The sequence below is a fragment of the Notechis scutatus genome, chromosome Z, assembly GCF_049901735.1.
Source record: "Notechis scutatus isolate UNSWTSFEM ecotype Mainland chromosome Z, rNotScu1.2, whole genome shotgun sequence".
NCBI lineage: Eukaryota > Metazoa > Chordata > Lepidosauria > Squamata > Elapidae > Notechis > Notechis scutatus.
The window spans coordinates 28405456-28432006 of NC_142025.1; the positions used below are offsets into that span (position 1 = coordinate 28405456).

At 38.5% G+C, this 26551-nt stretch overlaps 1 protein-coding gene across 2 annotated transcripts in view; it reads right to left on the reverse strand.

Annotated features, from left to right (window-relative positions):
- KCNH8 (potassium voltage-gated channel subfamily H member 8) overlaps positions 1 to 26551 on the reverse strand; it is a 268908-nt gene that overhangs the window by 119563 nt on the left and 122794 nt on the right. For both annotated transcript variants that reach the window (XM_087945074.1, XM_087945073.1), the window contains exon 2: positions 24972 to 25205. In XM_087945074.1, the coding sequence (XP_087801200.1) occupies positions 24972 to 25205 (234 nt within the window). The remainder of the gene's footprint in view (positions 1 to 24971; positions 25206 to 26551) is intronic.

Here is a 26551-nt window from a genome sequence, read left to right on the forward strand (position 1 = left end):
AGACACTCCGGAGATGATAAAAAGGAGTGGAACTTTCTTTCAGTATTAGAAGACCATTTGATCCTCCTTGTATATGAGGCCACATAGGGATCTAATATCTGGGGACCCTTATGGAGATGTATATTTGAGGAAAGCCCAATGATTGTAACCAGGGGGTAGTGGTCACTCTCTGTAAGGCAGTCCACATAGAAAGCACGGACTGCCTTTCTAAAAAGCTGGGATACCAACATAAAATCAATAACACTACTCCCACATGAGGAACTAAAAGTAAACTCACCAGCTAGATCACCTAGGGTACTCCCATTAAGAATTATCTTATTGTGTTGGGCTGCTAAAAGGGCTAACTGAATGCCAGCAAAAAAAATTAATTCATCCTTAGAATTTCTGGCTGAAATCAGGTGTTCTGTGGCCTGAAGGGTTTCTTGGGAGTAGAGTGCCTCAATCGATGGGGGAACTTGGACTCCCAATTGGGCATTAAAGTCACCCCCTATAAGGATGTACAGTGCTGGGAATTTAGTTTCCATACAAGTAATATAATTCTCCAGCATGCCCCATTGAGCCTTAGTATCAGCTTGCCTCATCGTCAGGGGAAGATAAACGTTGAACATTAACAGTTTGCTGCGTCCTCTCTTAATTAGGAGCGCCATAGCTAAAGAGCCACAGGGGGGCAGCTCCACTGTCTCCACTTTCAAGGAAGTAGAGACCAAGCAAGCTAGACCACACTTAGGCCTTCCTGTCATAGATTGTCTAGTGGTGGCCAAGGAAATGACCGTAAACCCTGTAAGGGATATCTTATCGCATGCCCAGGTCTCCTGAAGCAGGACCACATCAAATGAGTGAATATAGTTGGCGAATTCTGTGGTACAAACCTTTTCCCCCAGCCTACTATGTTCCACAAAAGGCACTTAAGTGTGCAGAGGTTGTTGTTGTTTTTTGCCAGATTTAATAGTCATTCTGTGTGATTAATTTTTCCCAGAGTGCCCTTCGGATCCTAAAAGATACACCCGTTGTTAAGTGGCAGGGTCATCCTCTTAGGAGGCAAAGGCAGAGAAGGAGGGAGGGGAGGTGAGCCTTGTTCATGGGGCTGTAGGGCTCTAAGCGCACTCCAGTTTGCACTTGTGGCATTAATTGGTTGCTTAGCTGGCAAGTATTCAGCAGCATCAACATCAACAGACGGAGTTTGAAGTAGCCCTGGATCTTCAAATTTACGAATTAGACATTCCGGGGAGAGCACCAAGGGAACTTCCATTGGTAAATCAGTATAGACTCCCTGGAGTCCAAGGGAATCCTTATCAGGTAGTGAAAGACTCCAGAGTTTGGATTTGACTGCATCCAGACACTTTATGATTTGGGCCCTTTCTGATTGTGGAAGCGCACAAAAGGAGTCGAAGAGTAGTGTCTCCTCCTGGTTCCAGAAATTGTCTTGACATAAGTCAGTCTCATAAATAGATGGAATCCCAGAGGCATGGGGCTTATTTACTAAGGAACCTTGGGTGCCCCGGGCTGGTGTCGCTTCCTTTGGGGCCATTTCTTCCCAGCTGATCAAATCAAGGGAAGCTTCCTGGTAAGATGTTATTCACTGCAGGGGGTTAATGTGACTGGTTGTAGGAGGAACAGTCAGGCTACAATCTGAGAGGACGCCAACTGGAGGTTTTGTGGGAATAGGTATATAATTAGTACGTGATGTAGTATCCGAGATGGCATTCAAAGTTGGCACATTAATATGTGCTGCTGAGGATATTTGGGGGGCAATAAATCTCCTGCCACTCACAAATTGTCGATTACTCAAGAGTGGCTTAATTGACATATCTTTGAAGACTCTTCTTGGCAAAATGCCAAAGGATCTTAACAGGGATACTCTTCTGAAAAATAGTTTTGGGGTGTTGGAGTTGTCAAAACTGAGTAGCACTCTAGTGCAGTATTCAGGAGAGGGTAAAAGTTCAACCTTCAAACCATCAGCTTTTAGCCCCAATAACTGTAATATATAGCCCCTCGCTAGCTGTGTTGAACCCCAGTGAGGTAATTTGCCATTAATGGGATTAATGATGAGGGCCACCTGTTTTGACTATAAGACCAGGTGACTGTTTGCATCAAAAGATGTAAAGTTCAAACTATTGATAGGATTACATTGGCCAGTGCTTTTGCTGAGGCTTGGCAGGGAGAACCCTGCCACCACATCAGGCTGCTGAGCGGTCAACCCAGGGCTCCCACTGGTAGTCCAGGAAACTAAGTATTTTAAAGTACTTATTATTTTATCAAGCTGGAGCTGAATGCTCGCTGTAGTTTCTGCAACCAAGAAACATTGCTGAGCCAAAAGTTCTGTAAGGGTGGGCTCATTGAAGGATTGGTTGAGGGCCATAGTTTTAGATAAGCCTTTATTCTCAACTTGGGGGGCAACGCCCTCAACTGTCAGAAGATCGTGACAACCAGCAGCAGCCAGACAAAAGGGAGCAGGGGCTTTCAAACTGAGAGGCTGAGCTAAAACAAAGTCCTCAATCTTGGATTGCTTCAGAGAAGGTTGAGGAACCAGGTCAGTGAGAGATCTGCTCCTTTTCCTTGTCTTCATTATATTAAGTAGCACAATAGAGGGGGAGCTGTGTAATATAGCACAGAGTCTAGTCACCGAAACAAGTCCTAAATCCAGAGGAAAAGGAATAGGGAGCCGAGAAGAAACGAGTCCTAATACAAACAATGGCAGAGCTCCTCACAAGTATACCAAGAATCCTGCCCTCCTGACAGAGCAGGAAACATGAGTAAATAAAAATGATAAAATAATAAAAATCACATCAAAGCTAGGCATTGCTAGACTTCCAGCTAAAAGAGTAAGATCTTTAGAACAACAACATCAAAGAAGCAGCAGCAAGGCCCTCCTATAGCTGAGGCCCAGCTCGGGTTTTTTAAAAAAATACAGCTAAACCATAGCTGAAATATAACTAAAAGTGGATTAGTGATCACACTGCAAAAATTTCAAAAATGTAAAAGGTTTAAAAATAAAAATTTGAAGACTAAGATATGATAGAAAAATAGCCTTAAAAGCAGGTAATAATTAGAATAGGTTAATTTAATCTTAGTTAAGCAGAGAGCCTACTTGCCTGCTGCTCCCATCTCTGATCATAACTACAGATATCTTTCAAGAATTGTTTGGCCCTTAGCCATTTTGTGATGAAATGAAAATATAAATTGTAATCCGAGAATGAAGTTGTAAGCCCTTGATTCTTCAAAAAGTGCTGTTTCTCTTGTTAAATTTGTAATCATATATATATATATATATATATATATATATATATATATATATATATATATATATATATATATATATATATATATATATATATATATATATATATATATATATGTATGGTGTTCGGCTTGGTTCGGGTATTTTCCCACGTCATTGTAGTTCTTTTTAAAGTTGTAGCAACGTTTCAGCAGAATCTCATCTGCCATCATCAGGCTTCTGTATTGTGTCCGTCTGTGAGTCAGACTTTTACAGTAGTTTCAGATTTGAATTTGGGGCAGCCTATTGCTGTGCCAGAATGGTTTTTCTTCATCCTGATTGGTTGGGAGTCTTGGTCTGTGTTTATTGGTCTCGGAGTTTGCTGTGTTCTGCTTGATTGGTGTCTCTAATATCTTCTGTCTGTTTTTGGCTCTTTTTGTATCTTGATTGGCTGGCAGCATTGTGTTGCTTTAATGGAGGCCTTTAGTGCAGCTTGGCTTCGGGTAAATGGACGGCTATCATTAGTTAGGAAGCTGGGTTTCATCTGGGTGCCTGGTTGGGGTGTGTTTGAGCTGGAGGTATCAGGGGATCTGTTTGTGCCCAGGTGTTTGCCTGGCTTGTGGTGTGGAGATTTTTTGTTTGTGAGTGCAGGCTTCCAAATGATTGACAGCCTGGTGGAATCATCTCTTCTGTTCATGCTTTCTGGTCTTTTTCAATCTCTATGGCTTCTCTGATGATTCTGTGATTAGGGTTTTCTATAGTGGCCAGGGTTTTGGTGCCATTGAAGTTGATGCTATGACCTGTGGCTTCCATGTGTTGGACTAGTGAGGAAGTGTGTTCCAGCTTTTTGACTGCATTTTGTGTTCATCCAGGCGGGTGCTTATTCTTCTATTGGTCTGTCCAATGTATGTGGCGGGCATGATGCACAGGGGACTTCGTATATGCCTTGGTTTTCCAGGTCAATTTTATCTTTGGGGTTGCTAAGGATGGCTGCTATTTTTCTGTCTGTTTTGAAGGCAGTCCTGATGTGATGTCTGTGTAGTACCTTACTAATTTTGTCTGTAGTACCTCTTATGTAGGGCAGGACAGCTGTTCCATAGGTCTGTTCATCTTCTGGGTCTCTATTATGTTTCAGTGTGTTTTTGTGGATCAAGCTGGTGATTTTGCTTTTGTGGAAGCCGTTGGCTGTCAGTACTTTAGTCAGGGTGCATAGTTCAGTCTTAATGTGTGTCTTGTCTGCCAGGCGTTTGGTTCTGGTAATTAGTGTTTTGTACCACGGAGTTTATCTGTGCTGGGTGGTGGTGGGATTGGGCATTGAGGTAGCGGTTGGTGTGGGTTTTCTTCTGGTATATGGTGTGTCCTAGTGTGCCATCTGTTTTTGTAGATTAGTACATCTAGGAATGGTAGTTGTTTGTTTGTTTCTGTTTCCATGGTGAACTTGATTTTGGGGTGTGCGCTGTTTAGGTGTGTTAGGAAATTGTTTAGGTTTTCTTGTCCATGGGGCCAAGATACAAACAAATGGGGCCAAGATACATGGGGCCAAGATACAAACAAACAAGATACAAAAAAAACATGGGGCCAAGATACAAACAAATAGAAGGAGCTCCCATGGGATCACCACTGTCACCTGTCATTGCAAACCTGTTCATGGAAGAATTCGAATCCAGAGCCCTGGCCAATGCCACCCTCAAACCCAAACTATGGTTAAGATACATCGATGACACATTCGTGATTTGGCCCCATGGACAAGAAAACCTAAACAATTTCCTAACACACCTAAACAGCGCACACCCCAAAATCAAGTTCACCATGGAAACAGAAACAAACAAACAACTACCATTCCTAGATGTACTAATCTACAAAAAAACAGATGGCACACTAGGACACACCATATACCAGAAGAAAACCCACACCAACCGCTACCTCAATGCCCAATCCCACCACCACCCAGCACAGATAAACTCCGTGGCTAAAACACTAATTACCAGAACCAAACGCCTGGCAGACAAGACACACATTAAGACTGAACTATGCACCCTGACTAAAGTACTGACAGCCAACGGCTTCCACAAAAGCAAAATCACCAGCTTGATCCACAAAAACACACTGAAACATAATAGAGACCCAGAAGATGAACAGACCTATGGAACAGCTGTCCTGCCCTACATAAGAGGTACTACAGACAAAATTAGTAAGGTACTACACAGACATCACATCAGGACTGCCTTCAAAACAGACAGAAAAATAGCAGCCATCCTTAGCAACCCCAAAGATAAAATTGACCTGGAAAACCAAGGCATATCTGAAGTCCCCTGTGCATCATGCCCGGCCACATACATTGGACAGACCAATAGAAGAATAAGCACCCGCCTGGATGAACACAAAAATGCAGTCAAAAGCTGGAACACACTTCCTCACTAGTCCAACACATGGAAGCCACAGGTCATAGCATCAACTTCAATGGCACCAAAACCCTGGCCACTATAGAAAACCCTAATCACAGAATCATCAGAGAAGCCATAGAGATTGAAAAAAGACCAGAAAGCATGAACAGAAGAGATGATTCCACCAGGCTGTCAATCATTTGGAAGCCTGCACTCACAAACAAAAAAATCTCCACACCACAAGCCAGGCAAACACCTGGGCACAAACAGATCCCCCTGATACCTCCAGCTCAAACACACCCCAACCAGGCACCCAGATGAAACCCAGCTTCCTAACTAATGATAGCCGTCCATTTACCCGAAGCCAAGCTGCACTAAAGGCCTCCATTAAAGCAACACAATGCTGCCAGCCAATCAAGATACAAAAAGAGCCAAAAAACAGACAGAAGATATTAGAGACACCAATCAAGCAGAACACAGCAAACTCCGAGACCAATAAACACAGACCAAGACTCCCAACCAATCAGGATGAAGAAAAAACCATTCTGGCACAGCAATAGGCTGCCCCAAATTCAAATCTGAAACTACTGTAAAAGTCTGACTCACAGACGGACACAATACAGAAGCCTGATGATGGCAGATGAGATTCTGCTGAAACGTTGCTACAACTTTAAAGAACTACAATGACGTGGGAAAATACCGAACCAAGCCGAACACCATACATGTAAGTACCCGCGAAAACTTAAGAAAACATATATATATATATATATATATATATATATATATATATATATATATATATATATATATATATATATATATATATATATATATATATTTTCTTAAGTTTTTCAGTATTTATGTATGGCATGTCGGCTTTGTTCAGGTATTTTCCCACGTCATTGTAGTTGTTCTTTAAAGTTGTAGCAATGTTTCAGCAGAATCTCATCTGCCATCATCAGGCTTCTGTATAGTGTTCGTCTGTGAGTCAGACTTTTACAGTGGTTTCAGATTTAAATTTGGGGCAGCCTATTGCTGTGCCAGAATGGTTTTTTCTTCATCCTGATTGGTTGGGAGTCTTGGTCTGTGTTTATTGGTCTCGGAGTTTGCTGTGTTCTGCTTGATTGGTGTCTCTAATATCTTCTGTCTGTTGTTTGGCTCTTTTTGTATCTTGATTGGCTGGCAGCATTGTGTTACTTTATTGGAGGCCTTTAGTGCAGCTTGGCTTCGGGTAAATGGACGGCTATCATTAGTTAGGAAGTTCCAACAGAGAACTCACCAAAACAGAAACAGATGTCCTAACCAAAGGATTCAATTATGCTATAGCACCCCAAAAAATCTCCACAGAATCCATCATATGTGCAGTAGAATCCAGCCTAACTAAATTAAATACAGATGAAGCTGATAAAATAAGACACCAAGTTACCAACATCCTATGCACAAGCAAACCACCCAAAAGCAACTTGCAGAAAAACGAAATTAAAGCACTACAAACCCTGAAAAGAGATAGCAGCATAATCATCCTCCCAGCAGACAAAGGGAATGCCACTGTAGTAATGGACAGAAAAGACTACGAAACAAAATTGACAGACCTACTCCAAGACTCCACATACAAACCCATAAACACAGACCCAACCACATATCTGGAAAAATTAACCAAGAAGAAAATTATAACCAGCCACATGAGCAAAGAGATCCAACAGATGATCATCCCAAGAGAAAAATCTTCCAGATGCCCCCAAACTATACGGCCTCCCAAAAATACACAAAGAAGGCATACCTCTCAGACCCATAGTTAGCTCCAGAGGAGCACCACTACAAAACCTAGCTAAACACTTAGCAAAACAGCTACAGCCCCATGCCGAAACAGCAGCTTCACATGTACAAAACTCATACCACTTCTTGGAAATGATCAAAGATCTACATGTGGAGCAAGAAGATCTGCTTGTAAGTTTCAACGTGGTTTCACTATTCACTCAAGTCCCAATAAAAGAGACCCTTGAAATCATCAAAAATAAATACCAACCAACTAAACACCTCATGGAACTAACAGAACACTGCTTAACCAACACATATTTCATATACAAAGGACAAAGATACAAACAAATTGAAGGAGCCCCTATGGGATCACCACTGTCACCCATCATTGCAAACCTGTTCATGGAAGAATTCGAATCCAGAGCCCTGGCCAATGCCATCCACAAACCCAAACTATGGTTAAGATACATCAATGACACATTTGTGATTTGGCCCCATGGAAAAAAAAACCTAAACAATTTCCTAACACACCTAAACAGCACACACCCCAAAATCAAGTTCACCATGGAAATGGAAACAAACAAACAACTACCATTCCTAGATGTACTAATCTACAAAAAAACAGATGGCACACTAGGACACACCGTATACCAGAAAAAAACACACACTAACTGCTACCTCAACGCCCAATCCCACCACCACCCAACACAGATAAACTCCGTGGCTAAAACACTAATTACCAGAACCAAACGCCTGGCAGATAAGACACACATTAAGACTGAACTATGCACCCTGACTAAAGTACTGACAGCCAACGGCTCCACAAAAGCAAAATCACCAGCTTGATCCACAAAAACACACTGAAACATAATAGAGACCCAGAAGATGAACAGACCTATGGAACAGCTGTCCTGCCCTACATAAGAGGTACTACAGACAAAATTAGTAAGGTACTACACAGACATCACATCAAGACTGCCTTCAAAACAGACAGAAAAAATAGCAGCCATCCTTAGCAACCCCAAAGATAAAATTGACCTGGAAAACCAAGGCATATCACGAAGTCCCCTGTGCATCATGCCCAGCCACATACATTGGACAGACCAATAGAAGAATAAGTACCCGCCTGGATGAACACAAAAATGCAGTCAAAAAGCTGGAACACACTTCCTCACTAGTCCAACACATGGAAGCCACAGGCCATAGCATCAACTTCAATGGCACCAAAACCCTAGCCACTATAGAAAATCTTAGCCACAGAATCATCAGAGAAGCCATAGAGGTTGAAAAAAGACCTGAAAGCATGAATAGAAGAGATGATTCCACCAGGCTGTCAATCATTTGGAAGCCTGCACTCACAAACAAAAAAATCTCCACACCACAAGCCAGGCAAACACCTGGGCACAAACAGATCCCCCTGATACCTCCAGCTCAAACACACCCCAACCAGGCACCCAGATGAAACCCAGCTTCCTAACTAATGATAGCCGTCCATTTACCCGAAGCCAAGCTGCACTAAAGGCCTCCAATAAAGTAACACAATGCTGCCAGCCAATCAAGATACAAAAAGAGCCAAACAACAGACAGAAGATATTAGAGACACCAATCAAGCAGAACACAGCAAACTCCGAGACCAATAAACACAGACCAAGACTCCCAACCAATCAGGATGAAGAAAAAACCATTCTGGCACAGCAATAGGCTGCCCCAAATTTAAATCTGAAACCACTGTAAAAGTCTGACTCACAGACGAACACTATACAGAAGCCTGATGATGGCAGATGAGATTCTGCTGAAACGTTGCTACAACTTTAAAAGAACAACTACAATGACGTGGGAAAATACCCGAACCAAGCCGAATACCATACATGTAAGTACCCGCGAAAACTTAAGAAAACACACACACACACACACACACACATATATATATGATTAATTATATGATATAATTGAAAAGCTCAAAACTAAAAAAAATCAATTTCCTTCATTTGTTGAGATGCAATAATGCTGTCTTCTCTGGAAGTATTCATTTAAATGCAGTAGACACCTACTGTGATAATTAATAATCTGACAAACATTCCAATATCACTTTATTTTGAACTTTACCTTTTAAAAAACTATGGTGATCTTATGTTTGGGTTTTCTTAGTCTCTCTGTAATGATTCATCTCTACTCGTGGCCTTTTATCCAAGTCTAGATGTCTAATATATCTCTCTATAGTTTTAAATACATTCAAATTAATAATGTTTTTCCTTAAAATAGAAGGCAAAATATAGGATTTTGTAGCTGATCTATTAAATGCAGGGAAGCTAAAAATAAATAAATAAATTTAACATAAGAATGTATCCTTTGGTATGCTGAAAACACTCTATAAATGTCTTTTGCACTTCGTGTTAATTGTACTAGGGCACCATGATAAGATTATTTAAAAAATATTTCTTTAAAATACTGTTATTACATTTGTTTAACTTAGTAAGTTTTTATTTATAGATAAACATGTATGTAGAATGGGTTTTTATACTTTCAATAATATTATGTAACAGGATTAATACAAATATCATTTAGATAGGTATTTCCAGGAAGAAAAAGAAATGCATTTAACTATTTTCTTCATTATCAAGTATTTAATGGAGTGAAATTTTATTTCCATATCAATAAACAAAATCCAAAGATAAATAAAATGCATATACAATTCTGTTAAGTCACGGGAATGAGACTCAGGACCCCAGCATGATTGCCAATTGTTTTTACTTCCTTCTAGGACTGAGCGCCGAAGACACCGCGGCAGCCCTTGTGATATTCGGCTGCTCGCAGCTGTGGCCAGTGATGGCTCTTCAAATTTCCCGCTGCCATGGACTGACCAATTGCAGGTAAGTATGCTAATACATAACACCTCTCCCCACTTGATTCAGTCCAACCAATCTGAGCCTCGCCTACTGTACATAATCATGTAGGTAGGCGGGGCTTTTATGGGTTCTACTGGACCTGCGCAACTCAGTCGTGGGTTGGGTTCTGGGTTGTTCGGACTGATCTGTTGTTCCTCCTGTCCGTCTTCTTGGAACCTCCTGGAAGGTTGAGTCAGCCATGCCGCCCCCACCAGGAATTTCCTGGCTGGTTGAGTTGGCCTAGCCACTCCTGCCAGGGACTGCTTTCCTGCTATCCTTCTGGACCTGTTCCTGTCTCCCTGACCTGCCTTCTTCCCTGGTTTCAGGTACGTGTTTGCGTTTCCCGACTGGGATAGTGTTACTAGTGGTTGTTGCATAGTTGTCAGGGTTTGTTCTGTTATTTCTCTTGTTTGTGGAGGGTCTCCCCCTCCCTTTCTATTTGTGTTTTGTCTGTTTGAGAGGTCTCCCCCTTTCTCTGGTTGTGTTTTGTTTGCTTGAGGGGTCTCCCCCCTCCCCTATGGTCATTTTAAAGGGGTCTCCCCCTTCTTCCCTGGGTTTGTTTTGTTTGTTTGAGGGATCTCCCCCCTCTTCCGGGGGTCTGTTTGGGTCTCCCTTCGTGGCTCTAGATCTGAGCTGGTCTATGTGCCTCCTCCAGCTCCTCCTGTCCTCGGTGTCTACGCTGTTAGAACGGGGTCCAGTTATCTAGGTCACTTTTTCTGGTATCCACAATGGCTCCCCCGTGAGATTTTTTGCGTATATTGGGTCCCCTGTTTGAAATGTGCGGCAATTACTGGAGCAGTCTGCTGGTTTTTCTGGGCTATATGTGGGGTGTAGTCTGTCTAGGTGTGATCTTAGTTTCCTCCCCATTAGTAACTCTGCTGGACTTTTATTTGTTGTGGCACTGGGTGTCATATGATGAAAGCTTAGTAGCTTATCTATCTTTTCTTGTGTGTCCCCAGGCCCCAGCTTTTATAATGTTTCTTTCATGCATTCCGCCCGTCCGTTCGTGGCTGGGTGTCCCGGCACTGTCAGTGCATGCTTTATCCCATGTTGTGCTAGAAACCCCTCGAATGTTGCTGCCGTGAATTGTGGCCTGTTGTTGGATACAATTAAATCCGGCAATCCATGTGTTGCAAAAAGTTTCCTGAGCTGTCTAATGACAGCTTCTGTTGTGGTAGAGTGCATGATGCTTACCTCTAGCCATTTGGAGTAAGCGTCTACGATTATTAAAAATGTGTGTCCTTTGGTTGGGCCTGCAAAATCAATGTGTAGTCTTGACCATGGTCCCCTTGGTGTTTCCCATTCATGTTTTGGTGCTGTGGGGGGTGTTGGCCTAGATTCCTGGCAGCGTTTACATGTTGCCACCCAATCCCCTAATTCCTTCCCTGGCCCCAAACATAACTCCTTGCCAGGGATTTCATTTTTACAATACCTGGGTATCCCTCATGTAACAATTCTAGTATGCATTTCCTTTGAACATCCAGTATGACCACTCGATCCCCCCATTGTACGCACCCCTTCAGCATTGAGAGTTCTGTTTGTCTATTCTGGAACGGTTTGGCGGTCTCATTGCTCTCGGTTTCTGGCCATCCTTTTCTTACCCAGTTCAAAATCCGCGCCAGAATTTTGTCTCTAGCTGTTTCCCTAGCGATGTCTGCTGCCGTTATGGGTAGGTTTTCTAATGTCTCTATTTGAAGGGTTGGTGTGGTTGGTGCTGGGTCATCTTCTATGTCAGGTAGAGGGCAATGGCTAAGTGCGTCAGCATGATTTATGTCCTTTCCGGGTCAGTAGGTAAATTGTAGTTGTAGGCAGCCAAGAATTTTGACCACTGTGTCATTCGTGGTGACAGTATGTTAGGTGTAGCTTTGTTTCCTGTGATGATACCCAGGAGCGGTTTGTGGCCTGTGACTAGTGTGAAAGTTCTCCCATAGATATATTTGTGGAAACATTTTATACGGTGACAGCGGCCAATACCTCTTTGTCCAATTGGCTGTAGTTCCACTCCAGCTTTGACAGAGTCTTTGAATAGAATGCTATGGGTGCTTCTTTCCCATCTGGTAATACGTGGCTGAGTATGGCACTGACGCTGAAAGGTGAAGCATCACAGGTTAGTGTTATTGGAAGTGTTTCACTGTATTGTATTAGTAAGCGGTCTGATGTGATCAAGTTTTTTATTTCTTGGAACGTTGTTTCTTCCCATCGCCTCCAGGCCCAGGTTGCTCTCTTGTCAAGCAACCTGTGTAGTGGTTCCACAATGGTTGCTTTCTGTGGTAGGAATATATTATAAAAGTTAATGAGTCCTAAGAAAGCTTGCAGATCAGTTTTATTTGTGGGTCTGGGGGCTTCTTTGATTGCTCTGACTTTATTTTCTGTGGGGTGGATTTCTTCACTGTCTATCAGATATCCTAGGAATTCAACTTTGCCGGTGGCTAATTGGCACTTCTCCTTTTTTAATTTTAGTCCCGCCTCCTTGAATTTGCCTAGGACTTCCCTTAGGCAGTCTCGCAGTTGTTCTTTGTCCTTGGCTGATACCAGGATGTCGTCAAAGTATGGTACCAACCCTTTTATCCTTTGCAATAGGCATTCCATTAAGCTCTGGAACACCCCTGGGGTGACACTGACACCAAATTGTAGTCTGTTGCATTTGAATGCCCCACTGTGCATCACGATTGTCTGGGCTTCCACTGTTTTGGGGTCAACAGGCAACTGTTGGTACACCTGTGTGAGGTCTAGTTTCACGAAGATTACCCCCCCCCCAGGGGAATGTATTAGATGCTGTACCACTGGAACTAGGTATACACTTTGTTGGAGTGTGTGGTTAAGGGTTGCTTTGTAGTCCCCGCAGATGCGCTACGAGCCATCAGGTTTAATTGGTGTAACAATTGGGGTTTCCCACTTTGCTTGGTCAATTGGTTCTAAAACCCCTTGTGCGATGAGCTTATCCAATTGCTCATCAATTTTTGGTTTTAGTGCGAAAGGAACCCACCTCGCCTTTAATCTTATAGGGGCTATGTTTGGGTTTAGACTAAAAGAAATTGCCCCCCCCCGGTACTTGCCCAGTTCTCCATCGAACACATCCCGGAATTCTTCCATCAGGTCCTCTTCCCACTCTGTTTCGGTGATGCTGTTTATCCTTGTGACTTTGATTCCTAATGGTGCAAACCATTCGAGTCCCAATAGGCTGGGTCAATTTCGGTCGACTATGGTTAGTGGAAGGACTCTGGTGTATTTTTTGAATTTTACTGTGAATTGTCCGGTACCTACTATGGGACTTTTGTTCCCCTGGTAGTGTTTCAGCGTTAATGTTTGTCTTTCGAGTCCTTCCCGGCTTATGTCTGGTATCAGTCTTTTTATGCTGTTCCACGATACCATTGATAAGTATGAGTCTGAGTCCACTTCCATCCAGCACGGCTGGCCTTCTATGGTGACCTGCACATATACCTTCCTGGTGTTTGTCGTGTTGGAGTGTCTGATGGTCACTGTTTGATGTGTTCCATCTTTTTTGTTGCTTGTCTCTTTCCCTCGCCTATTTCTGTTGTCTTGGTTCCAGCAGCTCCCTGTTTGTTTCTCCCTCTCTCGGTGGGGGGGTGTTCCATCTTTGTCTAGGGCCGTAGTTTTTTCTTGCTTGGCATGTCCTAGCAATATGTCCCTGCCATTCACAATGTTTGCAGATTGCATCTAGGAAACGGCACTCGGAATGTGGATGGTTCCCCTCGCAGCCAGCACAACAAAATTCCTTCCTTTTTCCGTTCCGGTCTCTTCTACCCTGTTCTGAACGAAGTTGATTTACCCCTTCTTCTTCCTCGTCATCTTCTGATGGGGACTCGATGTCCTCATGGTGGGTTGTGGTGGTGTTTTTTGGGGTTTCCGGTGGTGCTTTGTTCATTTTCTGCATGGCCGCCACCAATTTCTGCGTTGCTTCTGCTGCGATAGCTTCTTCTATTGCTTCTTGGAGCATTATTTAGGGTTTTGTTAATAATCGACACTGTAGTGTAAGATCCCTCAGTCCTAGGACCACTCGGTCTCTCATGGCTTCATCCATATTTAGGAATTCACATGCCCTGGTGATGTCCCTCAGAGTTGCAACAAAATCACCGATGCTCTCGTCTTCTTTTTGGTCACACCAATAAAATTCATTCTTTTGATGAGGCAGGAGATGGTTGGTGTGTAGTGAGCCCTCAGTATTCTTTCCAGGTCTGGCCAGGCCATCGTTTTCACATCGGTGGGTGCCGCTAACGCTTTGGCCATCTTGAATACTGCGGGCCCGCAATGTGTGATGAAGACGGCTCTCTTCCTGTGTTCGGATATATTATGGAGGTCGCTCCCTTTGAGGAACATGAGGAATCGGTCGATGTACAATTCCCAGTCTTCGGTTGCTGGATCAAACAGTGCGGGTGGCGTGTTGTTCCCAGCCATTTCATCTCGATGCATTGCCAGTGTTCGTCGGTCGCCACATGCTCACTGGTTCCTTTTGTCTCAGTATCCCACCTTCGTCACCGAATGAGACTCAGGACACCAGCATGATTGCCAATTGTTTTTACTTCCTTCTAGGACTGAGCGTCGAAGAAACCACGGCAGCCCTTTTTATATTCGGCTGCTCGCAGCTGTGGCCAGTGACAGCTCTTCGAATTTCCCGCTGCCACGGACTGATTAATTGCAGGTAAGTATGCTAATACATAACAAATTCTTTAGGAGATTTGGCTAAGATTCAATATGCCGTTACATACTGATTGTACTAGATTCACTATCAGTATTAAGCAATGTATTTATTACTATTGAGTTGATGTCCTTACTAGGATAAGAAAGTAAACTAGTGCACAAGGGCTAACTATTATAGCCTTTGAACCCGGACCCAGGCCTATCAATCTGAACTATTTTCTCCACAGCATTTCATATTTTCCTGAAAAATGAGCCCCCTATCTCACATATCCTCTTACACAATATCTGGGAACTGATCACATATGTATTTTGCTATGGAATCCTGTTCTCTAGGAAGGAACCAAAATGGCTCAATAAGGATAAAGCTTCACTGAGTTTCATGGACTTCGTTAGAGCAACTTGTTTGACAATTATTTCCTTAATAATTTAAGGTTATTGTTTTTTTTAAAAAAAGATGCACAGCACTTGGGCTATTGAGCTTGTAGGGTGGTAAACTAATACTGTTTATTTCTGAACAAGCAATTGTAAATAACTAAACATTTCTAAGTATGAGTTTGGTATAACTATGCCTGGCACAAGCAACTAGAGTCATTCTATTGACTTCTTTATTAACTTTATTGGCTTTATATTACAAGAATCTTCCCAGATTGCCTTCCTTCCCATGAGAACAAGTAAATAAGTTTGCATAGATCTTGGGGTGGGTGGTGGGTCAGGTTTATGTCTCTTGCAGCTGAACAAGCTCTCAGAACTAATTTCCTGCTTGATCTATCCTTCACAACACTTTAAGATGTGTGAACTTCACCTCCTAGAATTTTCCAGCCAATCCATGCTGCCTGGAATTCTGGAAATTTAAGACTATATATTTTGAAATTGCCAAAGTTGAAAAATAGTCATCTAAAGTAATCTAATAATATAACAGTGCCCCTGCCATTCCAATACACAAATACATTATAGTAGTACCTTGGAATCAAGTTATATTAAATTCCCTGTAGTCTAAATTTACTAGTAAGAGCTATTGGGTTTCGGTAAATATTTCTTTCCAATTGTCTATTCCTATTTTTCTACTCTAGAATTAGAGTTTTTTCAAGGTTTATCCTAAGCAAATTTCTTCAGCATTCACACTACATTCATTTCTGAGGACCTCTCCCTAACAATGTCTCAATATTATGGCCACTAACTAGAAAAGATTTATACAAAATAATGGAGACCGGGGCTATCAATAGATATTATTTACATAAACTCCTTTTATATTTCACTGCTTATTCTTTATTGTAAATCCTGCAGTTTGAAAGGATTATATTTATGGCAACAACTGAATTTGTATGTGAATCTTTACTTTGAAAATATCTCTGCTTGCTAAAATACATTTATTAGACTGTTTTTTTAATCTGTATGTCTTTGAACATTAGAAATCCTATGGATATATTCATATGAGACATTTTTTCAAATATTTTGTCTCTCTTTAAAAAGCTCACATTAAAAGATTTTCTCTTTGGCTACATTTGTGAGCAGAAAGGGCACTGTCACTGTCAACAATTATTGTCTGGCATCTCTAGTTTAGATTCATATTTAAGCATTATTTCCTTGCTTCTAACTGTTTTCCCAAGAATACATTTTTTTCACACCTCAACACAATAATATCTTCAGATTCAAAATACACTTAAACATTTTGATTACTAAGTGCATCCAAAAAGTAAAATGTAATAAAGAATGAAAAGTTAATACCATATAAAATCATAGTATCATTGCATTAGAATTCAACCAGTATTGATCTGAATTCTTTTTAACCAAGGGAACACTAGTTATGATTAGGTCACATATGGTCAATCTGTGTTTTTAAAATCTGTACCTGGTAGGTCTCAAGTTGTCTCTGCTACTGTTCTCTTTCCCATAACCCAATTGGAAAAAACTCTAGATTAAAATTTGGTGTTTTTTTCTCTTTGAACAAATTATCTGGTTCAAATTTTGGCATCTTCAAGTAAGAAAAAAATCCATGTTTCAATCCTTTAGGATCATTGTCAACCAGTAAAGAAAATACTGTGTTAGACAGATCAACCATCTAATTTGGTATAAGGCATGTTGCAGAGAATCGTAAACATATCTATATTAAAATCTTTGCCGTTCCTCCAACTTGACTTTTCCTCTGTGGGTTACAGTAATTACTAAAAGATATAGCAAAAGCAGATGTTATTATTTACTTTTTTAAACCTTGGTTTTCATATTAATTATGTCTGTAATTCTGGTGTGCTGCTTTTATAACAGCGATAAATTAAAGAAGCAGTCTCAGTTAATGTGTAAGGCAAGATCATTTAAACTAAGTCAGTCTGAAAAAAAGTTCCTACCAGTGGGCTGGATTTAAGGATATAAGTGCTCATAGTGAAGAAGAGGTCAAAGAGACAAACAATATAACAGTGAGGATTTGTAAAAACTAAAACAGATATGTGATCACAGTGAAGCAAAGGTCAAGAGGTTCTAGGGGGAAAAACACAATGCAATCTGAAGTACAAACAATTGGATTACAAAACAAATGTATTCCAGGATCTAAGTGCTCTTATTGATGATGAATATGTTTCAGCTTCCATCCAAGCACATATGGTATTATTAGTTGATTAATTATGAACACTGGTAATGCAAAGCCACTTGCTATTTCCAAATAGTCCTACTCAAGTTTTTAGTTTTTCTCCACAATGTGCATTCTAATTAGAAGCTGGCCTTACTCTCATGGGCTAGGCAGGCAAAATCAATGTTAGAAATTGAGGAAAGTTGTGGATATGTTTTCATAGAACAGGAAAAAAGTGTTCATGGCCTCTCTTTCCCCCATTCCTTTAAAACAATCTTATCTACTGTCACACATATCCAGAATAGTGACTGAGTCTCCTTGGTTCCCAGCCTGCCAATCAAGTCTTGTAAGTTGCTAGGTATAGCAACATTTGTTTTCAGATGTAACACCATAGGATGAAGATTATGCCATTTCCTGCCTGATTATGGATTAGTAAAAGGCTAAGGGGGCTTTAACTGTAGGTCTATAAAATCTTCCATATCTGTGAATTGGTTACACCCAGAGCACCCACAGGATCTAAACACTTTTATTAAAATGATGAAAGCAACTTTGCCACATTGTGACACAAGTTCTGCTTGTTTCAAAAGAAAATGTGGTGGTATTATTATGCAAGTACAAAACAGGAAGAATTTTAAACACTATGGGACTCTGCAATCATCATAAATACATACCATTTGCCAAGCATCCAAATTATGATCATGGGATCATGGAGTGCCGTGATGTTCAAAACTGTGAAGACTAGCTGTAAGTCACTTTTTCCAGTACTGTTTCCCTAAATACAGTGACTGATGACATAAGAATGAGAAGACAATTCAATGAAATGAAATCTTATTATGGGATACTGCAAATAGAGGGCAAGCTACTTCAGAATGGACACATTGCTTTCTATTCCTGATCTTGGATGGATGACTGAAGAATATATCATGGCTGGTAATGGGATATTATTAGAATGGATAGGACCACATTTCTCAATTCTTTTCTGTGTTTGGAATTTGTTGTGCTTAAATAGCAAAACTGGTGCTTTAAGCTGTAGAAAGCTTTAATATATCTTCCTTCTTAAACCTCAAAAAAAGCCATTTTGTTTCTAAAAAGCCAAAGCCTAAGCCCTCCAGTGAAAGAAAAAAGTCCAAAATTTTCAACTCTGCCATATAATGTTTCCCTTTTTTTTTGCTTTGTTAAATAAAATAATAACAATGTAATAATGGTTCAATTAAAAATCAACAACCCACAAATAGCTTATTTTTCGTGTTATAGAAATATCAGCACTCATATAGTCTGACTTAAATATTAGCAATATAATAATCCATACATAATATGAAACTAAATTAAAAAGAAAAAAGTGAAATAGACAAAACAATCTCATAAAATTGGAGTAGATTTCTCAAAGTGCTGGTTTTTCTTTTCTTAGAAGAAGCCAACTATAGATATTGACAAGCAGAATTATCCTTCCAATATTGCATAATTATCATGGTCATATTCTTGTCCAATATCTAATTTATCCCTTCTCAAATTTTACTAGCTAATTTTATTTCATATTATATTTTAGTATTTTTTTTCATGTAAAAAGCTATGTACAACATAGCTTCCAAACACATTATATCTTGCAACACCGGATACAGTACTGTAAAAATTTAGCATTACTGAATAATAATTTCTAAGTTAGGCCAAACAAAAGTTCTACTGAGTAAATTCTTATTTCAGCCTATAACTGGTGGCATGTTCACATATTGTGTGTGAACAGAGTTGGTATGAATATCATTCATGTTAATAAAATTTGCAGTAATAATATTAGTAATCTCTATCACATTTATCAAATTTAAGTAATCCTCATTATATTGTTTAAACATACATAAAAATGCCTAGCATCTGTAAACTTCTAATCTTTCTATTATTTTTGTTCATTCTATAAAAAAAAATTCTAATATTTCCCCTATCTAATTTTATTTCTGCCTCTTTCAGCTTAAAATCAGGCTACTTTAATATTTAAAGGGCAATTCTTTCTATCTATCATCTCTTCTTCTATATAGTGCTTCAATTGTTATCCATTTTTTTTAATTTGCCTCCCACACTCCTCATCTTTATCTCTATCTGCATCTCTATCTTTCTTGTTCAATCTAAACATTTCTCCCAGTACAATCTTATATTGCCAATTCTTCCAGATGTCTGCGCATATCCCAGTCTCCTTATCAAAAGTATCTTCCTGTCTCTCCAATTGTCGATTTGTCTGTTTATTTTCTTCAGTCTTTCTTCCTTTAACAGCTGATTTGTCAGTCCTATTTTTTGCTCCTTGATTTATTTGTTGATGTGCCTAATCCATCTGTTCTATCTGCTCTTTTTGCTTGCCATTTATGTGGTCTTCCTCTTCATTGAGTTGTTGCTTCATTTGCTGATTTTTCTGAAATTTTCTCATATTTTTTCCCTGTTCATATTCAGTTTTCTGGCTTGAGTAATTTATTTCATCTAGTCTTTCTGTTCAAGGGTTCTAGTTCAAGAGAAGTTTGATTTTTATTCATTGTTCTTTGCAAAATGTTTTGCATTTTTCCATCTATACCATCAGTTTAATCCATAATATTTTGGAACAACGAAGTCATCTCATTAAAAAGTCCTTTTATTTCCACAGCTGTTCCTTCAACTCCAGCCATAAAAGCAATAAAGGTGAAATAAACAATAAAGCCACAATCTAGTTCAGAAAGAGTCCAATTTTCCAATCATTAGTAGATGGGGCTCTCCTCTCAAATTTCCATGCTGCTTTTTTTTTTCCCAGCAGGTATTTATTTCACTCAAAATCCATTTCTTTCAAAACAAAGTCAATTGTTTAAATGAGCCAGTTCCAGCATTTACCCAATACTCTGATAATCCAAGGTACTTTCCAAGTCTGCTCTGTGGTTTTAGTCTTTTATTCTAGCTTCCCAGAGTTTCTTTTATAAAAATGTCTTTCTTATTTCCACCTCTGGTAAGCATAAGGCAATAAACAGTTAAAAGTCACTAACACCAGATTTCAAATATTCCTTTCCTCCTCTGTAAATTTCCAGGACTCTAGGAGTCACTTTTCTTTTTGTCAGTAGATGGCACTCTCAACTTACTTTTCAGCATAGATCTCTTTATCAAAAATATTTTCTTTCGTGCTTAAAAGGTTATATTTTTAGGATCTCTTCTCTGGGATTTTTTTGTTTTGTTTTCCTTGGGTAATTTTTAAAGAAAAGAAAAACCATCTCATCCAGAAACAAACTCTGTTCACTGTTCTTTTCGATCCTGTCCCCAGCTTCATGGCAGCCATGTTGACTGCCACCGCTCCTCATCTTCAGATGACAGGATTTTCCAAGTCAGGGAGGAAAGATGTGGCTCTCCTCAACATGCAAGGCACCCCACTTTGCTTCACCACCCCTACAGTGTGGTTATCGCTCCTTTTGGAGCCCTCCGATGGGGAGAGCTCGGAGCTGGGCCATGGAGTTTGCAGTCATCACCTCCGATGCCACCGGAAGCACAGCCAGAAGTCCACATTTGGAATTTTGTGAATGTATGGTGGATATTTTTATAAAAGGGCTGCTACAAAGTGGAAATGGAAATGGAAAACTTCAAAATGTCTATTGATTAGAAAAATAATATTTAAGATGATAGCAAAATAACACCTATACAATAATAAAATAATGGGAGTGCTGCAATTATATACCTGCATCAAGGCATTTTGAGCAAGTATTTAAGCAATGCATAAATGTGATTATGTCATGACATATTTATTATTTGCCCTTGGCTTATTCAGAGAACCAAAATAGTAGGATCTTTGAGTGATTAAGAGAAAATAATAATGCTAGAAGCTAGTGCTTGGTTTCACAAAACGATAGTATCCTATTTTTTAAAAAAACCAAAGTAATACTGTTTTTAAAAAGTAAGAATAGGAATTCTTGTAAGTAACAGGATTTATCTAGGACAAATTGTTCTCTACAAATACCACATTTCATATACTTTGGTAGAAAGGTATTGGAAGTGAATTGTCAAAGTGGTGACCTTCAATATAATACATAATACATAACTTCCAATCGAATTCTGCTTGGTACATTCTTATAATACACACTATATTCTTTTTTTTAAAAAGGATTATAAATATATGTAATTATAAACGCTCATTCAATTCCAATTCAGTTCTACCATTAATAATCATTAAAATCTTAACATCTTTAACACTTCTTTTCAATTAAATATCATACTTCCTTAAAGACACATATAATCTCCATAATTAATTTTTCCCTTATTTTTCTTCACATATGTTTTGTAAATCATTAAATATTCATTTTGTTACATTTATTTATTGACAAGCATTCCACTGAATTACGATAGCTATTTTATCAAACATTTTAATCATACAATGTTTCATATTTTCTAAAATTATTTCTGTTTCTAATATAACCATACTATCTTATGTACCTTTGCAGAATCCCCTTTTCCATTATTTTTTTCACCCATTATCTCTAAATAGGCCCTGTTACTCTATATTTTGTTTCTGTCCTTTATAACTTCTTTTCCTTTCTTTCTTCCCTCTCATCTTCTCCCTCCCCTTTTTACTCCCTTGTCTCTCTACTTCTAATTCTCTCTTCTGCATTTCCCTCTTCTGTTGCTTTCTGATTTGATACTTATTTTTCACTCTATTTTTTTTGAGTTGTTTTTCTCAATCTTAAACTTTCCATTCTCTTTCCCCTCTTTCCTCCCCCCCACCTAAGATTACTTGTTCATTAAAGATGGCTTCTTCTTTGTCGCAATCTTCTTGTTCTGCAGGCATTTCTTGTTGTTTCTCATAATTCCAAATCTCCATTTCTAAAAACTGAAATACGAAGCCAAAAGAACCTCTCCCTTCTTGTGCATCTTCTTTGAGCTTTTTAAGTTCCATTTTCAGTTTTTCTAAAAGTAGAGCCATTTTAAAAAGTTTTAAACAACCACCCAATTGATTTTAGTCATTCAAATACAATAACCAAAAATCCAGAAATCAAGTAATCCAAATAGTCCCAAGTTATTTCTTCTTATTTCTTTTTCCACTTTCTCTTCCTGGGGTTTTTGTTGCAATATTTCAGTTAAAATGTATCTTTTGGAAGTCTTGTTGAGATTTTGCTGTTCTTTTTAATTCCAGGCAGTCTCCTCCCTTCCAGATCCTGCCCTTTTATTCTTTTTCTCTCCTTTCCTGTTTTCAAAAGCTTTTGATTATCCAGAAATCTTTATTATCCCTTTGACTTTTTATTTTCAGCATTAAATGCCTATTAATGTCAAAGTGGATTTTTTTTTCACAATTTCTTGCTTAAGTCTCTTAGCTGTCAGTATAGAAAAAGGAGAAAAAAACCCCAAATCTTTTCCCTTTTCTCTCTCCTTCGCACCTTAAAAATGTTCTTAGGGAACAATGTTATTGTTTTTTTTTTAATAGTTTCAATTCCAGGGTACCTTATTTGTTGCTTTTGCTGTTTGACCCAGTTAACCAAAACTTTCTCTTCTTATCTTCCTCCTGCACATTCTTTTCTGGTCGAGTTCTTCTTTGTGGTGGCCATTTCTGACCACTGCTACAACCGCCTTCGGGAAAGGGAGTAAAGGCCAGCTGGGGAGGAGAGATGCGGCTGTCCTCAACCCTGCAGGCAGTCTCCCCCTTCTTCACCACCTCTACGGGGTGGCTTAGCTCCGAAACCAGCCGGCTCAGGGTGCTCCAGAGACGAGGTTTCGGTCTGTCGCTGAAGAAGCTCAAACCGGAAGTCCACTAATTTTTTCTTATTATCCATTCTCTACCAGTCTTGCTTGGCAGCCTCTAAAATTACATCTTCACCTTAGTTCTACCTACATCTCCATATTTTTAAATATATACAACTGATGTCTTCATATACGTAAATGTTATGCACATTAACAATTTGTAGGCTTATTGGCATCTTTTTAAGTGGAGTCTACTGTATCCAATTGGCTATACACAAGGCCACAGAAGCATGTGCTTCAATAGCATTATTGCTACTTCCTTCTGTTTCAGAGGAGAAGCTGATAGATACAAATACAGTGCCAACACCAGGGATATTGTATGAACATAATTATGCATGCCTTACGCATACATAGAAAGAATATAGTAATAGCATTTAGGTTTTTATATACTGCTCATTGGGCTTTACAGAACTCTCTGAGTAGTTTGCAATGTAAGTATTATTTGTATATTTTCCTGAACAATCTAGGTCCTCATTTGAATTTATGTGAATTTTTATTATATTGAATCTGAAAAATGCTCTATCTGTCTCGCTATTCCCTATATTCTACCCTCCCCAACCTATGTGCTCCAAATGTGCTACTTACCAACAAAACCAAGGTTATGATGGTTTTATTGGTTCTGATTTGGAGCAATTGAATCCAATGCATATTGAATTGGCATCCTTTATAATCAAGGATAGTGCTTAAAGCCATATAACATCAAAGGTTTCTTATCAAACAATGTAATAATTTAAGATGGTAAATGACCTAGTACTAAATTTTTGTATTTGGCCACGGTTGAAAATATTTGTCATTATTTTCACATTCTGCACATTGTTCTGTCTGACCTCACTTTTATTCCACTTGACCAACTATGAGTCATGTATTTTAGACTAATATACCAGAATAATAAATTCTTGAACTTTGTGAAATTTATGCTATGTCAAGTATATTAAAGGTAAGGCTAGAATTATTCTTCTGAAATTCATATGAATGCATTTTATTATGAATTGATATGATTTGTATATTTTGAAATTTCCAATCTGTAAGTTCCACTACTGTTAATTTAGTTTTAAGAAAAGTGTCATTTTAAGTTCTTTTAAAATTAATTTTGATATACTTTAAAATTATATTTTAACCAGGATATTAACTATATTTCATCTGCTTATTGATGAAAGATGATTGATAATATTAAATGTCAGATCATCATTCTCAAAGACTCGGGAAGATAAAAAATGTGAAGCATACTAAGTATTATACAATCTTTCCCTAACTGATAAACCCTAGATAGACTGAAATATAACTTCCAAAGCATTATCTTATCAAAAAAGTTAGTTGGTTTAAAGCAACAGGCAAAATATTAAATTCAGACCAAGATTCTATCCCTCTAGGTTAAAAAAGTCATAAAACATGCTAAATTATAGTTTTGAATATATTATACACAAAAGCATATTATAATATACATTATAATATACATTTATTTATATATACTGTCTTCTAGGTTTATTACATTTCCTAAAGACACAATCACTGAAAGTATGTCAAAGCTGTCAATTATAGTTGTCAACCTTGCACTATTGCAAGCTTTAAAATAAAAAGAAAAAAGTTTCACATTATTTATTACTATGTTCCAATATTTTGAATTCTTCTACAATAATCCATTAAATACATTTAAGTCTCTTTGGTAAATGGTATATAGTGCTATATGTAAAGGATCATCACTAGAGCCAAGGACATTGATGATAGACATTTTTCTTATCTATCTCATATTTAATTTTAATGTTATTTATTTTTCAAACAATACTCACTGTTCTTTTTATAAAACATGATCTCTCCTTTGAATTCTATTTTTTCTTCCAATGACTTTTCAATTTGGAGAATCATTTGCTCATTTGTTTCAGCACCATATAAAAATTTACAGCTACAGCTCTTCTGCATGACTTCGGTTCGTGCAAATCCAGAGAGCTCACAGAAGCCATCGGAACAGTAAACTATGGGGAATCCTTTAGCCACCTGAGCATTGGCAAGAATGAAATTACTATCTGTAAAAAAAGACAAAAATACAATATTTATAAATATGATCTGCTTATTCCATGCCCCAATATACTTTCCCCAGATGATTTCCTCTAGATACTGTAAGCCATAAAAGCCAACAATGCCAGGCAGAATATTTCATGATTAGGAATAAGAAGTTCAGCTCAAAACATCTTAAATTTGCTTGGTTGAAGAGGCACAGTGTTACACTACCTCAAAGACTTGTTCACAACTGAGTAATATAGAAATTCCAAAGTATCTGCTAAGAAATTAATGTTTTGAATGATCTTCTTAATATTGGATATATTAATATTCTTAATATTGGATATTTGAATAGGATCACAAATATATAGAAAACCAGGTTTTGTCATTTTATAGGGTACTTGAACGAATTTCTAAAAAACTATTCTTCATCAAATTAAAAATAAAATGAAACAATCATTGAGACATCTTGGCAGATGAAGAGACATCCATTTACAGTCATGGAAAGAATGTGGATTATTACTATTAATCCAGTTAATAAGAAAAGTAAGAACACTTTTGATTCTTTCAGATGCCTTTGCTGAACCAATCATGTATTTCTTTCTGCATCCAAGAACACTATCCATATTACTGATTTTAATTTTTATGAATGTATATTTATACTACTGAAAATTATAACATATTTACTTTAATGCCTTATTTAATAATAAGGCATTAAAACCAGAAAATTCAATTAAAAACTATAGACAATAATAAAATGATAATAAAATACAAATAACCAACCGAAAGTTAAAAAAACACTAACTTCCAAAAAAAATTGGAAAAGTCTTTCTTAATATGTTTCTGGTATTACCAAATTGACTCTTGGGGGAAGGCTCTTCCATTAAATTGAAATATTAATATTAAATATTAAGAGGCACCAGCTCTGAGCACTGTCCTGTTTCTGGAGGGCATCTATCATATTCAGGTTATGCATTGAAGAAGATGACCCTGATGTAGAGAGTATAAAATTCGATTTAAATTCTATTTGGAAACTTATCAGAAACTTATCTACTGTACCTTGGTATAGCTGTCACAAGACTGTGTTGGTTCTCGCTCACCAGTTGGACTCTATAGCAATTAGCAACTACAGTTCTTAAGTAGCATTCAAAACCAGCTCCCATACAAAGTGTGTTTCTTTACCATATAAAGTAGTAATTGATTCCAGTGATGTCAGTAATTTAGTGTTGCCTGTTACTTAGGGAGTTTTTACATGCCATGATCATGTATATGCCTACTGCACAGCCAATAGGATCTTAACTATTCTCAAATTGGTCTTGCATTTATACTCAAAAGCTTTTAATTCCCTGCCCCCCATGCAAGTCCATGAATA